The sequence below is a fragment of the Cervus canadensis genome, chromosome 25 (genome assembly GCF_019320065.1).
Source record: "Cervus canadensis isolate Bull #8, Minnesota chromosome 25, ASM1932006v1, whole genome shotgun sequence".
NCBI classification, from domain to species: domain Eukaryota; kingdom Metazoa; phylum Chordata; class Mammalia; order Artiodactyla; family Cervidae; genus Cervus; species Cervus canadensis.
The window spans coordinates 26,464,354-26,481,111 of NC_057410.1; the positions used below are offsets into that span (position 1 = coordinate 26,464,354).

General features: G+C 36.1%; 2 protein-coding genes across 6 annotated transcripts in view; both read left to right on the forward strand.

Annotated features, from left to right (window-relative positions):
- LOC122427692 (tubulin alpha-1C chain) overlaps positions 1–16,758 on the forward strand; it is a 1,128,437-nt gene that overhangs the window by 1,073,210 nt on the left and 38,469 nt on the right. The window lies entirely within an intron of this gene.
- The window catches only part of LARP4 (La ribonucleoprotein 4), a 71,309-nt gene that overhangs the window by 32,561 nt on the left and 21,990 nt on the right, over positions 1–16,758 (forward strand). For all 5 annotated transcript variants that reach the window (XM_043447343.1, XM_043447345.1, XM_043447344.1 and 2 more), the window contains 4 exons: positions 1,900–2,036; positions 4,074–4,177; positions 9,404–9,514; positions 10,243–10,296. In XM_043447343.1, coding sequence (XP_043303278.1) covers positions 1,900–2,036; positions 4,074–4,177; positions 9,404–9,514; positions 10,243–10,296 — 406 coding nt within the window. The remainder of the gene's footprint in view (positions 1–1,899; positions 2,037–4,073; positions 4,178–9,403; positions 9,515–10,242; positions 10,297–16,758) is intronic.

A 16,758-nucleotide genomic window follows, 5' to 3' on the forward strand; every position in this document is an offset into this window, starting at 1 on the left:
TTTGTCACTGTTATCCTCTGTATTCTTTTTCCCCCCAAGACAAATAACCACTATTTGTTGACAGTAATAACCTTAAAGTAATTAATACTCTATTTTAGTATAATTTTTTAATTTATTAATTTTATTAAATAGTAAATAAATTAAAATGATTTTATTTATATATTTATTAATAAAAATTTTAATGTTTATTTGATTATTTTGGTTTGTGTGTGTCTTTGTTGCTGCACATGGACTTTCTCTAGTTGTGGCAGGTGGGGGCTACTCTTCGTTGCAGTGCATGGCTTTGCCATTGTGGTGGCTTCTCTTGTTGCGAAGCACAGGCTCTGGGAGCACAGGCTTTAGTAGTGACAGCACTCAGGCTTAGTAGTTGTGGTTGCATGGGCTTAGTTGCTCCACAGCATGTGGTATCTTTGCAAACCAGGGTTCAAACCCATGTCCCCCTGCATGGGCAAGCAGATTCTTATCCACTGTACCACCAGGGAAGTCCAATTTTAGTATAATTGGAATGTAAAGGCCTTGACCCTACTCTTTGCCAGGCACTAAGTCTTCCCAGGTGTCGCTAGTGATGAAAGATCCTGAATGCCAATGTGGGAGACATAAGAGACACAGGTTCGATCCCTGGGTTGGGAAGATCCCCTGGAGGAGGGTATGCCAACCCTTTCCAGTATTCTTGGCTGGAGAATCCCCCTGGACAGAGGAGCCTGGTGGGCTGCAGTCCATACAATTGCAAAGAGTGGGCTTCCTTGCTAGCTCAGCTGGTAAAGAATCTGCCTGCAATGCAGGAGACCCCAGTTCAATTTGTGGGTCAGGAAGATCCCCTGGAGAAGGGATAGGCTACCCACTCCAGTATTCTTGGGCTTCCCTGGTGGCCCTGATGGTAAAGAATTTGCCTGCAATGTGAAAGACCTGGGTTCGATCCCTGGATTGGGAAGATCCCCTGGAGAAGGGAAAGGCTACTCACTCCAGTATTCTGCCCTGGAGAATCCCCGTAGACAGAGGAGCCTGGCAGGCTCCAGTTCATGGGGGCACAAAGACACCACTGAGCAATTAAGCATAGCACAAGGCTTTGTAACCCATATTGAATGACAAAGGTACTTTGTGGAACCTGTATTCTGACTGGGGAGACAAAACAAATGTAATAAGCAGCTTAGAAGTGTGTTGGATGATAAGTGCGTTGGATAAAAGTAGAGCTGAGTAAGCAAGGGAGGAGTTGAAACAGGACTGCTTGGATAGTTTTAGTTTTAAATAGGGTGGTCATTAAGACGATTTTTAAGCAAAGATTTCTAGCTATCTATAACCATACTGTTTCAAAGGTTTGATGTAAATTATAAGACATTAATTTGATTCTCCTTCAGTTTGTTGTTAAACAGGATTTTATGTGTAAGATAGAGTGTCTTCCTTTTTTAAAAATGTGTGAGACAGAATCTTTTGTCTTAATTTAAAATGATTTAAATTTGTTATTTTAGCTTTATTATTTAAATTTAAAAGTAAAATTACCTATTAAAAATGAAAAACATTAAAAAATTTAAAATCCCTCATGATCCAACTCATGGTTTACACTATATTCTCCATATACATGTTCTATGATAAAGTATGATGGAACAAAACTGTATGTAATATTTTGTGATACACCTTTTTCCATATCAGTATAATTTGATAAACTCACTTGTTCAAAACTATTGGGCCCAAAACTATTGTATTTAGGGATCCAGAAACTTGCCAGAAGTTGTTAAAATGTATCTGTTGCATATTATGTATTTTCATAGTTTACCTTGTTATTTCTGATAGCATAATGTTTTCCTAGATATAATGATAAAAGTAAATAAGGTGTCTCTTTTCTTTAGGTGCTTTTTAAAGTTTGTTTGTTTTATAAGACTGTACTTCTCTTATTCCTTTCAGAGAAAATTTGTCAAAGGATCTTTACCTGATATCTCAAATGGACAGTGATCAGTTCATCCCAATTTGGACAGTTGCTAACATGGAAGAAATTAAAAAACTGACCACAGACCCTGACCTAATTCTTGAAGTTTTGAGATGTATGTAAATCATACCTTTTACTTTACTTTTAAAATCAAAGATTAAATATTCTTCTGATTTCTGATCATATAGGAAATTGTTTTTAACTCTATATTTTTTGCTATTCTGTGCTAATAATTTTTCTGTTTTTATTGACTGATACATATCTATATCATTGGTTGGTCATTGTACCTTGGTTGTTCATCTTGATACCCATTTACTCAAGTATAAGCAATTAAACCTCAGGGTTTTTTGGCTGTTAAAACACTTTATGTATTGTTACCCCACCCTCTAAAGCAATGTGTTTCTTGAACAACAGTAAGAAGTAAGCTTCATGGCACAACCTAATATACACACCGCATACACAGAACTGAAATGTTAATTATGTAGATTAGTACTGAATGCTTGAAATGAGTTCATTTCCTTTATTCTGAATTTGTTTTCACAGCCTGTTAGAGAGTTGCGACCTGCAGTTTAACTAATGCTGCTCTAAAGTTTGGTAAAGAGTTTATATTTTTAGATTGAGGTTTAAGAATTTTTGGTGGTAATTGTGTCTTACATCAGCATTTCTTGGTAACCTGTCTTGTATGGGTTTTGTTAACTACTTGAGTAAAGACAGACCTTCACTTTTATATGAAATTTGTTTACGATGTTTAAAAGTTAAATACAGAAAGTCCAATAATAGTTTTACATAGGAGGAGGGATTTCCATTCTCAGAGGAATAATTATATTTATTAAATCTCTGGTCACTTGGAAAGATAATTTCTTAAAATGACCCAGTCTTGTCAACATTTAAAGAATTGGCCAAGAGACAGAATCTCCTACCTCCAAGGGCTGAAACCTAGGATTTATAAAGAAGCCTTCTTCCTTAACAACTGCTTTTATTCTCTCTACTTGCCTGTGCAGGGAGGTGTGGAATATTATCCTTTGACAGTACTACAAATAAAAGTTTTGGCTTGTGGCACTACCGTTATTCAGTATTACTCAAAAGCAGCATTAAAAGATGGCTTCTGCCTGGGAAGGAAATGGCAGCCCACTCCAGTATTCTTGCCTGGAAAATCCCATGGACAGAAGAGCCTGGTGGTCTACAGTCCATAGCGTCCCAAGAGTCAGACACAGCGACTAAACCACCACCACCAGTTTGTTTTTTAGGACTAAAAGTATCCATCAAAGGGACAACACTTCAAAGATTTAATTGGAAAGTTTTTTAAATTGGCTTTTTTAAATGATGGAGAGAGATAGACAGAGGTCTGCATCAGTAGGTCTCACCTAATGGGCAATGGAGGTTTTCTGGGCAAAGTCTCTGTAAATAGTAACTTCATTAGTTACCTACAATAACCATTGCGTTTAGTGGTATAAAGATTGTATTTTATTTTCAACAAAATTTAATATAGTTAATGACTAGAACTCATATTAACAATTGACATTAAATATTTTTCTGGAATTTAAAGAATGCCACTGTTAAAAGAATAGCCTGTTAGTTGGTTTTCAATATTTAACCAAAGACATAAAATAAATCTAGATGAAGGCAAAAGAAGAAAAAAAGATGGCTTCTGGGTCTCTGTAGTAGTAAGTAAGAGTAAATATGTTAAAATCACAGAAAGTTTGTAATGATTTCTATATAATTCTTGGTTTAAGTGCTTCTCAGACTTGAAGAAGAATTTCTTCACATGTCAAAGCTTGTTACACTTACCAGAGTGTTTGGCTAGTGTGGGTACATTGATTTTACTTGAATTCAGTAATTGTATATAGGGAAATACCTTATGAGAAATAATTACTGACTACTCTATGAAGGCTTCTTTTCAACTCCAGCTCTGTGCCAAGTGACAGAGCAAGTACTCTGAATATTTATTCAGTGAATAACATTGGGCGGTGTTCTTTGCGTATCAATCTCAAGGTATTTTATCGTAACTGTAATCTTTGAATCTGCCACTTAATTTTTTTAAGATGTTAGCCTCTGCTGATTCATTTAGTTGGAAATTGAAATGAATAGTTTTTTAATCGAATTATAATATCACTGTTTTTCACTTTTGAATGAAATTTTTTTTTAATTTCAGCTTCTCCCATGGTACAAGTTGATGAGAAGGGTGAGAAAGTGAGACCAAGTCATAAGCGTTGCATTGTGATTCTTAGAGAGATTCCTGAAACAACACCAATAGAGGTAAATCATTAGCATTGTTTGAGCTAAATATTCTTTACTGTTTAAATTGGAGGAGGTAAACAAGCAAGGTTTGTCACTGTTGTCATGTCAATTACTTTGAATAGGGTAAACACTGATTTGCTTAGTAAATTCTGAAATACTGAAAGAATGGCACACAGGGAGGAAAAAGATATAATTCTGTTTTCTTAGAAGGCTAAATTTGACTATTGCAGTGATACTGATTCTCTATTAATTTAATTGAATGACAGTTAAAATATAAATACACTCTTTTGGAGCTTGACAGTTAAACTGAAAGGATTAATTTAGGAATGAAAAATTTGAGTAAGGATTAATGATTTAGGACTGGTTAGCAAAATAAAGCAAAGCTGCAATCATAAAGATAGTATGGTACAGGTAGAAGGGTAAAATAATATTTTAATGAGACAGTAAATCCAGAAATGGGGAGTGACCTGGTGGCCTCGTGGTTAGGATTCAGGGATTTCATGGCCATGACCTGGGTTCAATCTCTGGTTAGGGAACTGAGGTCCCGCAAGCCATGTAGTTTGGCAAAATGAAATGAATTTAAATAAAAATCAAAATAAACAAAATTTAAAAAGCATTCAATAGGTGTTCTATTTTTAAAAATCCAGAAATAGATCCTTTTATGTAATAATATAGTATAATAGCATTTATTTAATAATCAGATTCTACCAACTTTCATACTATAGTTATTTAAAGCCTAAGATTTTTTGTTTTGATCTACAAATAAAGTAACTGAGCCTTGGAATGGTTAAATAACACATGGCCTGTTTTAAGTTATAGAATCTGGATTCAAACTTTAACCTTCCTGTTTCCAAAACCCATGTTTTTTAAGCCATGGAGCTTCACTCTGAGTTGTCGTGTTAAGGATAAATTAGAGATGAGGAGGGTTAATCAGTAACTGATATGGTAATTGATTAACCATTTTAAAAAGAATTTTTAGACCCTTCTCACCTGTTTGACACATAAGTAGTTAATCTTTTTGCCTGAAGTCATTCAGTATTAAATTTCCAAAAGGATGATTTTCTAAACTTAGAAGCAGTGAGAGAAATTAGAAAAGAAACTGTCACTAGATAGATCTTGGATTTTAAATTATGAATTATATGTCAGAAGTAACAAATTGAATGGAAAATTGCAGAAAGGAAGAATATTTGCAATATTAAGAAAAAATTTCAAGTGTATGAGCCAGAAACTGCCCGGATTTTAATTCCAGCATTTTTATTTACTAGCTCTGTGACCTGGGATAAGTTAGTTAATCTCTTTTTGTGTTTGCCACAGTTTCCTCATCTATTAAATGGAATAATGCATGAGTGCTATGTCATTTCAGTCCTGTCCAACTCTTTGCCACTCTATGGACGGTAGCCTGCCAGGCTCCTCTGTCCATGGGATTCTACAGGAAAGAATACTGGAGTGGGTAGCCATTCCCTTCTCTCAGGGATCTTCTGTTTCCTATATTGGCAGGCACATTCTTTACCACTAGTGCCACCTGGGAAGCCCAAATAGGATAATTTCTTGTTGTTTAGTCACTCAGTCGTGGCTGACTCTTTGCTACCCCATGGACAGCAAGCAGCATGCCAGGCTTCCCTGTCCTTCACCATCTCCCAGAGCTTGCTCAGATTCATGTCCATTGAGTTTGTGATGCCATCCAACCATCTTGTCCTCTGTCGTCCCCTTCTTCTCCTGCTGTCAGTCTTTCCCAGCATCAGAGTCTTTTTCCGATGAGTTGGCTCTTTGCATCAGCTGGCCACAGTACTGAAGCTTCAGCATTCAGCTTCAATGAATATTCAGGACTGATTTCCCTTAGGATTGACTGGTTTGACCTTGCATTCCAAGGGACTCACAAGAGTCTTCTCCAACACCACAGTTCAAAAGCATCAATTCTTCGCCGCTCAGCTTTCTTTATGGTCCAATTCTCATATCCATACATGACTACTGGAAAACAATAGCTTTGACTGTATGGACCTTTGTTGGCAAAGTAATGTCTCTGCTTTTTAATACACTCTCCAGGTTTGTCGCAGTTTTTCTTCTAAGGAGAAAACGCCTTTTAATTTCATGGCTGCAGTCACCATCCTCAGTAATTTTGGAGCCCACGAAAATAAAGTCTGTCACTGTTTCCATTGTTTTCCCATCTATTTGCCGTGAAGTGATGGGACCGGATGCCTTGATCTTCGTCTTTTGAAAGTTGAATTTTAAGCCAGCTTTTGCACTCTTGTCTTTCACCTTCATCAAGAGGCTCTTTAGTTCCTCTTCACTTTCTTCCATAAAGGTGATGTCATCTGCATATCTGAGGTTATTGATATTTCTCCTAGCAATCTTGATTGCAGCTTGTGTTTCATCCAGCCAGATGTTTCACATAATGTACTCTGCATGTAAGTTAAATAATCAGGGTGATGTTATATAGCCTTGATGTACTCCTTTCCCAATTTGGAACCAATCCATTGTTCCATGTCCAGTTCTAACTATTGCTCTTGTCCTGCAGACAGATAGTTCTCAGAAGGCAGGTAAGGTGGTCTGGAATTCCCACCTCTTTAAGAAATTTGCAGTTTGTTGTGACCCACACAGTCAAAGGCTTTAGTGTAGTCATTGAAGCAGAAGTAGATGTTTCTCTTGAATTCTCTTGCTTTTTCTATGATCCAGCAAATTTTGGCAATTTGATCTCTAGTTCCTCTGCCTCTTCTAAATCTGACTTGTACATCTGGAAGTTTCTCAGTTCACATACTGTTGAAGCCTAGCTTGAAGGATTTTGAGCATTAACTTTCTGGCATGTAAAACGAGTGCAGTTATGCAGCAGTTTGAACATTCTTTGGCATTGCCGTTCTTTGGGATTGGAATGAAAAGTGACCTTTTGTGATCATGTGGTCATTGCTGAGTTTTCCAGTTTGTTGGGATATTGAGTGTAGCACTTTAGCAGCAGCATCTTTTAGTTGCAGTTGAAATAGTTCAACTGGAATTCCATCACCTCCTCTAGCTTTGTTGATAGTGGTGCTTCCTAAGGCCCAGACTTCACACTCCAGGATGTCTGGCTCTAGGTGAGTGATCACATCATCAGGGTTATCTGGGTCATTAGATCTTTTTTGTATAGTTCTATATATTCTTGCCACCTCTTAATATCTTCTGCTTTTATTAGGTCCATACCATTTCTCTGCTTTATTGTGCCCATCTTTGCAGGAAATGTTCCCTTGGTATCTCTGATTTTCTTAAAGAGATCTCTAGTCTTCCCCAGTCTGTTGTTTTCCTCTACTTCTTTTCATTGTTCACTTAGGAAGGCTTTCTTATCTCTCTTTGCTTTCTTTGAAACTCTGCATTCACAGTTCCAAATGGGATAGTAGTAACCAGTGAAATTGTGAGAATTGAGTTATTATATAAAGAGCTTTGAGCAATACTTGGTACATTAGCCATTGTTATTATTTCTGTAGTTATTATAATTCATATTCTGCATACTTAAGAGTGCTTATACAGATGAAAAACAGCAGATAAAGAAAGCAACACACTATTCATTAAAAGAAAAAAGTAAAGGAAGTACAGATGACTAGCCAGAGAGGGTTGATCTTGGCAGTAGTCCCTAAAATTCGAATTAAATTGAGGAGATTTGGATGATGACCTGAAAGACTCCTGTCAGGTAGAATAAATTTTGATTTGTTTATATCCAGACTTCTTATACTTGGGACAGTAAATCTATGAATAGTATTCTTTCTAAAGAATGATAAAAGGGTAAAAATAATAGATTATGTTAAGATTTAACTAAATTCATTATACTATTTAAAGGAACTGGAAATATCTGAAGAATATTGATAAATTTTTGAAGGTAGAAATCAATGGGTGGCAGTCTAATAAAATCTGTCACTGCTTCCACTTTTTCTCCATCTGTTTGCCATGAAGTGATGGGACTGGATGCCATTATCTTAGTTTTTGAATGTTGAGTTTTAGGCCAGCTTTTTCACTCTCCTCTTTCACCTTCATCAACAGGATCTTTAGTTTCTCTTTACTTTCTTCCAGTAGAATGGTATCATCTGCATATCTGAGGTGGTTTATAATTCTCCTGGCAATCTTGCATGCAAAGGCTTTAGCATAGTCAGTGAAGCAAAAGTAGATGTTTTTCTGGAATTCCCTTGCTTTCTCTGTGTTCCGGTGTATGTTGTCAGTTTGATGGGGTTCCTCTTCCTTTTCTAAACCCAGCTTGTACATCTGGAAGTTCTCAGTTCACATTTGCTGAAGCCTAGCTGAAAGGATTTTAAGTATAACCTTACTAGCATGCGAAATAAGCACAGTTGTATGGTAGTTTGTACATACTTTGAACACTGACCTTTGAGGTTGGAATGAAAACTGACCTTTTCCAGTCCTGTGGCCACTGCTGAGTTTTCCAAATTTGTTGACTTATTGAATGCAGCACTTTAGCAGCAGCATCTTTTAGGATTTGAGATAGTTCAGGTTGAATTCCAGCACCTTCACTAGCCTCATTTGTAGTAATGCTCCCTAAGGCCCACTTGACTTCACATCCCAGGATGTTGGATTCTAGGTGAGTGACCAGACCGTTGTGGTTATTATCTTCATTAAGACCTTTGTTGTATAGTTCTTCTGTGATAATCTGAGTCACGTTCAGGTCCAGGTCTTATTTTTGCTGGCTGTATACATTTGCTCCATCTTTGGCTGCAAAGAATATAATCAATCTGATTTCGATACTGACCATTTGGTAATGTTCATGTGTAGGTGTCTCTTAGGTTGTTTGAAAGGGGTGTTTGCTATGACCAGCACGTTCCCTTGACAACACTCTTTGTTGCCTTGTCCTTCTTCATTTTGTGCTCCAAGGCCAAACTTGCCTGGAGAAATGCAGGAAAATACTTAGCACCTAGAAAATGCTAATCTAGTACCTTCTCCTTCCTCCCCACCACTCCCTCCCCCCTCCCATTTTTTAGATAGTGATAGGACTTCAGAGATTTTTCTTTAAGGAAGATTTAGCTTGCCATTAGGATGGAAATAATTTTTCAGTTTTACTGATTATAAAATAAGTTTCCTTCCCTAAATCACGAACACAGTTTACACTATGACTGCATATTCTTCTTTTAGAGCATAATTCTACTCAACAGAAAAATGGGCAGAAGATATAAACCATTACTAAGGAAAGAAATAGAAAGGACCAAAAGACATGAAGAGGAAAAACTGCCTATGATTGATATATTTTTAGGATTAACTGAAGTTTTTCCTTTTTAGGAAGTAAAAGCTTTGTTTAAAAATGAAAACTGCCCCAAGGTGATAAGCTGTGAGTTTGCGCACAATAGCAACTGGTATATCACTTTCCAGTCAGACACAGATGCACAACAGGTGAGAAGGAAGCTTTTCTTTTGATTTGAACTGCTGGTGGTAAAAGAGATAGTGTGTATTTTAATTGAGAAAAATTTGTGCTTACAGTAATGTTTATTAAGACTTCGGAGAACTTTGTTCACCTTTTTGGTTTTGCTTTCTAATTGGTTTCCTTTCTGATGATCTTCCTAAAGCTTTGTTTCAACATAAGAACCGTTTCCTATCAATAAAAAATTAGCACACAGTTTTCAAATTAACATGTACTCAGTAGCTAGTATTTCTGTTACATACTAGGCCGCAATATATATAACTTCTGATTCTTGGAATTTTGACATAATGATATTACTCTTAATTGTTACCATGTTTTATGTAAAGATAAGTAAAATTACTTTGAAACAAATTTATATAATAACATTTTTAAGTCACTCACAGATTTGTCTTAATTCTTCGTCTTAGAAGGCTCTCTGAACCTATTTTAAAATTGACATATAGTGATATTTTGGGTCTTTTCTGAATTTTGTACATTTTATCTGTAGTGATCCATAGTAGGTATTGCATAATAAATGTTAACTGTAGCCGAGGTCTTAACATTTCTGCCTTTTCATTTCCTATCATCTGCATAATGGGATCACCTTCAGAATTTTTTATAGCTTAGAGATAGTTGGTAATATTAAACCTCTCCATAGAATAATGATCGCTTTAATGAAATATTTGAATACTAATGAAAGTTCCTTTCTGCTTTGTAACAGGCTTTTAAATACTTAAGAGAAGAAGTTAAGACATTTCAGGGCAAGCCAATCATGGTAAGAAACATTTGTAAGTAGTCCAGTTTCAGACAAGAAGGTTTTTGTTGTCTGTTAACAAAAATGAATGACATTTTATAAATCACATAGTGAGTTTAAAGAAATTTCTGACTCATATGAAATGCTATTTCAGAAAATTAGTTGATAGAACATTAAAATAATTTCTAAACAGCAGTAACTTCTGAAAGTATGACGTCAGACAGCTTGAAGTTTTAGTTAGATGCTGATTGACAACGTGTAAGATAATTGTAGATCTCAAAAGTTAGGAGCAAGAATGAGTTTTTAGCAACGAAGTTGGGAAACATTCCCCATTTCCAACCTCGTTTCAGTTAACTGCATCTATGCTAATACTCAGCTATTTGAGAACCTGGAAGTTGTCATTGATACTTGGCTCACTGTTTACATGTCTAATCTGTTCTTACAAAATCCACTTCAAAACTTCTTTCAGTCATTATTGCCATTGTTTAGGCTTGAGAGATTGGAATAGCCTTTTAACTATTATGCCTTCAGTTTTCCCCTCCTTAAAGCCCATACTCCACATTATTACCAAACCTACCATCTAAGATAGAATCCTAAACATGCACTTACTTTGACAAGCTCCACATTCTCTGTGTAATATGTAATTACTGTTTGTAAGTGTGGTGTGTTGTTCTTACTCTTATTGAGTTCAGTATATCAGTGTCTGTTCTAAGCATGGTGTGTGTATAGACTCATTTAATTTTTACAGGAACCTAGTAAGGTGGGTACTCTCCTTTTTACTGGTAAAGAAAGTGAGGCCTGAGAGTCACCCACCCAGTTCCACATAACTAGTAAGTGAAAGAACCAAATTGAGAGAAGCTTACATTTGTTAAGAGGTTCTGTCTCAGATACTGTTCTAAGAACATGACATATTTAAATCTCACTACTACTGTATTATTACTTTCCATGGTGGTATTACTTTCCATATTACGAATGAAGGTATCTGCCAGTTGTCGTTCTAGTTCCTCTGCCTGTAATGCTCTTCTCCTTATTTCCTTTCCCTGCTTGAGGCTGTTAGGATATTCCCTGAGGCCTTCTAACAACTGCAGAGTTTTATATGTCAGGTTTAGGTCTTTGATACATCTGGAATTAACTTCATATGTAGTCTAAGACAGGGATCTAATTTCATTTTCCCCTCATTTATAGAAAGGCAGTTGTGTTAGCACTTATTAAGTGGTCTGTCCTTCCACATTTGTGTGTAATGTTGCATCTATCCTATATATCTCTAGTTGTTTTAATTACCATAGATTTCTAACATCCTTTTCTCCTTGTACAAAGTCTTCTTCCTTGTGCTTTTTAAGAATTATCTTGAGTATTACTTTTCCATATGAATTTTAGGATGTTTGTCTAATAGTAACAAACAACCAAACAAAAACCTTATTGGAATTAATGGATTACTTTTAATTATTTGATTAAGTTGGGGACATTTGGCAGTTTTACCCTGAATTATTCATTATTGTGGTAACTTTATTATGATATATTTTCTCTATTCAAGTCTGTTGTATTTCTTATTTCCTTAAAGAAATTTTTACTGCTTTTTTCCTATCTCACTGGTAACTTAGTGATTTTTTTCCAAAAATGTTTTCATTTGTAGCAGGCTTGCTGAACTCCTTAGATCTATTAGTTTGTTGGGCCTTTTGGATTACTTGCTTGATAGATCTTACCAATAAATAATCACTATTTTGATTATTCCTTACACCTCCTGTATCTTATAGCTTATTGTTTTAGCTGAGATCTCAGGTTTAGTGGTAAATTTGTCCCTTCGTTCCTTCCTTTCTTTCATTATAAATAGTTTTTTTTCCTCTGCCATTTTGGTTTTCATTTATGGTTCTTTTGATTATCCATCACATCGTCCATGGGGTTGCAAAGAGTCAGACATGACTGAGCGACTGAACAACAACAACAAAGCAGTATTCTTGCTAGGAGATTCACATTAATTTTTATATCATTCATTAAAACCAGATGACCTTGCACCCAGAAAGACACATGCAGGAGCAAGAAATTGTATGTTCCAGGCCTTGATGCTATTTTCAGCCATACATCCTTTGATCTGGGCATGTCATTTACCCCTAAGGTCTTGGTTTGTTTCTTTGAAGTGTGCATGCTTTTCATTTCTGAAGTTCTCTGGTTCAAAAGCAGTGGTCTTGGAGGACAAAAGGATTCAGTGAACAATGCTTGCCCTCCTGTGCTGTGGATAATTTCATTAAGAGGCAGTACTTCCTGTTTTAATTGAGCTTTTATGACTGAGAATATTAAGTTTTATTTGGATTTCGTATAAATTGTATATATTATAGAATATGTATATAGTATATATGTTTACTTCTATATATATTTCTATTGTGCATTTACTGTTCCAGAAGTTTTAACTGTGAAAGTAATACTTGTATGTGGTAAGAAGGTCAAGTGATTCATAGTAAATTAATTAATTAAATCTCCCTCTCAGATTCCTCTAGTCATTTTCCCTAAAGGTAATATGAGAGAGCAGGTTTTTCTGCATGCCTTATAGAAATCTTTTTTGTGTCTTATCTTTATGGGAATAGAAATGTACAGTGTATACACTTCTGTTGTTTTCTCATAGTAGATCCTCAGGATCTTTTTATTCACCATTGTTTCTGTTATACATACAATATTATTCGTGTATATCATGATTTAATCATTTATCTCCATGGAAAAACATTAAGTTGTTGCTCTGTTTACAGATAATTTATAATGTATGCTTTCTGAAAAAATTTTTTTATTATTGTGGTAAAATATGCATACCTGCAATTTGCCATTTTTAAGTGTACATCTCAGTGGCATTTAGTACATTCACATCACTGTACAACCGTTACTGGTATTTTTCAGAACAAAAACTCTGAAACAAAGTTCCCAAACATCCCAGCCTCCCAAATAAAAATGCTATACCCATGAAACAATAACTTCCCATTCTTCCCAGCTGCTGGTAACTTCCCTTCTAGTCTCTTGTCTTTCTGAATTTACCTATTTTAGATGCCACAGACAAATGGAATTATGTGATATTTGTTCTTTTGTGTCTGGCTTATTTCACTTAGGATAATGTTTCCAAGCTTCATCTATATGGAGCATGTATCAGAACTTCATTACTTTTTTTGTGTGTGTGTTTTATAATCCATGTCTCTTTTTTAAAGATTTTTTTTTTCAAAAAATTTATTTTTGATTGAAGGATAATTGCTTTACAATACTGTGTTGGTTTCTGCCATACAGCAACATGAATCAGCCATAGGTATAGAACTTCATTACTTTTTATTTGATGAATAATATTCCACTGTGTGTATATACCACATTTCTTGTATCCATTATCTATTGAAAGATGCTTGGGTTGCTTCCATCTTTGGATTATTGTAAACAATGCTGCATAACTATCTGTTTGAGTTCCCGTATGTACTGGGAATTACTGGGTAACATGATAATTATATGTTTAACATATTGAGGAGTGCATAACTGTTTTCCGGAGAAACTGTATCCTTTTACATTCCCACCAGCAATAGAGGAGGATTCAAATTTTTCTACATCCTTGCCAATACTTATTTTTGCTTTTTTGATAAAGCCAGTGGGTAAAAGTGGAATCTTATTATGCTTTTGGGTTTCATTTTCCTAGTGACACAAGATATTGGGCATCTTTTCATGGACTTCTTTGACATTTTTATGTCATTTTTGAAGAAATATGTATTCAGGTCCTTTGACCATTTTTATTTTCTTTTGTAAAAATATTTTTAAATGTATGACTGTATTGGGTCTTAATTGCAGCACGTGAGATCTTTGTTGCAATACTCGGACTTCTCTCTAGTTGTGGTGGGAGGGCTCAGTAGTTGTGGTGTGCAGGTTTAGTTGCCTGGCAGCATGTGGGATCTTAGTTTTCCAGTCAGGGATGGAACCTGCATCTCCTGCATTGGGAGGCAGATTCTTAACCAGTAGACCACCAGGGAGGTCCCTGACCATGTTTTATATTGGGTTATTTGTTTTTTTGTTGATTTGTACCAGATCTTTGTATATTCTGAATATTAACCTCTGGTCAGATATATGATCTGCAAGTATTTTTTCCCATTTTGTAGTTTACCTTTTGACTCTCTTCAAGTGTCCTTTGAGACACAAAAGTTTGTAATTTCTGTGAAGTTCGATTAATTTTTTTGTTGTATGCGCTTTTGGTGTCATACATCAAAAATCATTGCCAAATCCAAGATCATGAAATGTTAACCCTATGTTTTCCAAAAAGGGTTTTTATAATTTAGCCTTTTCTTTCTATTTATTTTTTTAAAAATTTATTTATTTTTATTTTTGGCTGCACTGGGTCTTAGTTGCTGCACGCAGGCTTTCACTGTCATGAACGGGGGCTACTCTCTTGTGCAGTACTCGGTCTTCTCATTGCAGTGGCTTCTCTGGTTCAGAACACGGAATCTGGGGTGTGGGGGCTTCAGCAGTTGTGGCCCGCAGGCTGTAGAGCATAGACTCAGTGGTTGTTGCACAAGGGCTTAGTTGCTCTGCAACGCGTGGAATCTTCCCAGACTGAAGACAACCTGTGTCCCCGGCAGCTGGCAGGTGGATTCTTAACCACTGGACCAACAGGGAAGTCTCTAGAACTTTTAAAATTGGAATCAGTCTTCTCAAGCTTTGCCACCACTTTAACAACTAAGTTTATATAATATTTAAATCCTTTCTTATCGTTTCAACAGTCTTCCACCATCATCGTCAGAAGTAGATTCCATCTCAAGAAACCACTTTCTTTCTTCATCCATAAGAAGCAACTCCTTATTTGTTCAAGTTTTTTCATGAGATCAGAGCAATCCAGTTCCATCTTCAGCTCTATTTCTAATTCTAGTTCTCTTGCTATTTCTGCCACATTCACAGTTAACTTCTTCCAGTAAACTTGAGTCTTGAACTGCTTAGTTATCCATGAAAGTTGGAATTAGCTTCTTTTAAACTCCTATTCATGTTGGTATTTTGCCTTCTTTCGATGAATAATCTTAATGGCATCTGGAATGGTGAATCCTTTCCAGAAGATTTTTAATTGATTTTGCCCGTCTCCATTAAAGAAATCATTATCTCTGGCAACTACTCTACAGCCTTAGGAAATGTATAGTAAAACTTATATAATTAAATCTTGAAAGCCAGAGTTTCTCCTTGATCCATGTGCTACAGAATGAATGTTGTGTTAGCAGGCATGAAAACAACATAACCCCCACCATATATCTTCCTTAGAGCTCTTGGGTGACCAGGTACATTGTCAGTGAGTAGTAATGTTTTGGAAGGAATCTTTTTTTTTACTGAGCAGTAGATCTCAGCAGTAAGCCTGAAATATTTAGTAAACCATGTTGTTAACAGTTGTGCTGTCTTCTAAGCTTTGTTGTTTCATTGATAGAACATAGGCATAGTTTGGTTCAGTCACTCAGTCGTGTCCAACTCTTTGTGACCTGATGGACTGCAGCACACCGGGCTTCCCTGTCCGTCACCACCTCCTGGGGCCTCCTCAAACTCATGTCCATTGCGTTGGTGATGCCATCCAACCATCTTATCCTCTGTTGTCCCCTTCTCCTCCTGCCTTCAATCTTCCCCAGCATCAGGGTCTTCTCAAATGAATCAGTTCTTTGCATCAGGTGACCAAAGTATTGGAGTTTTAGCTTCAGCATCAGTCTTTCCAATGAGTATTCAGGACTGATTTCCTTTAGGATGGACTGGTTGGATATCCTTGCTGTCCAAGAAACTCTCAAGAGTCTTCTCCAACACCACATTTCAAAAGCATCAATTCTTCAGTGCTCAGCTTTGTTTATAGTCCCAATTCTCACAACCATACATGACTACTGGAAAAACCATAGCTTTGACTAGACGGACCTTTGTTGGCAAAGGTGTATATGTTAATGTATATATATGTGTAAATGTGTATATGTTAATCCCAAACTCTGCTTTTATTTATTTATTTTTTTTTTTTTCAAACTCTGCTTTTAAATGTGTCTCTGTTTTTAAATATGCTGTCTAGGTTGGTCATAGCTTTTATTCCAAGGAGCAGCAAGTGTCTTTTAATTTCATGGCTGCAGTCACCATGTGCAGTGATTTTGGAGCCCCCAAAAATAAAGTCTGTCACTGTTTCCATTGTTTGCCCGTCTATTTCCCATGAAGTGATGGTACCAGATGCCATGATCTTCATTTTCTGAATGTTGAGTTTTAAGCCAACTTTTTCACTTGCCATAGTGGGTTTATCATAATTCTGAAGTGTCAAAGGATTTTTGGAATGGTTAGTGTGCATTGGCTTCAAGTTTAGTCACTGACTACACTATCCCCTACCAAGAGAGTCAGCCTGTCCTTCTAAGCTTTGAAATCTTGAAGCCAGGCATTGACTTATCTTTTCTAGCTATGAAAGTCCTAAGGTATTGGAAAGTTTTTATTACTTATTTTGGGTAGATATTCTGGATAACTTGGTGCGGCTTCTACATC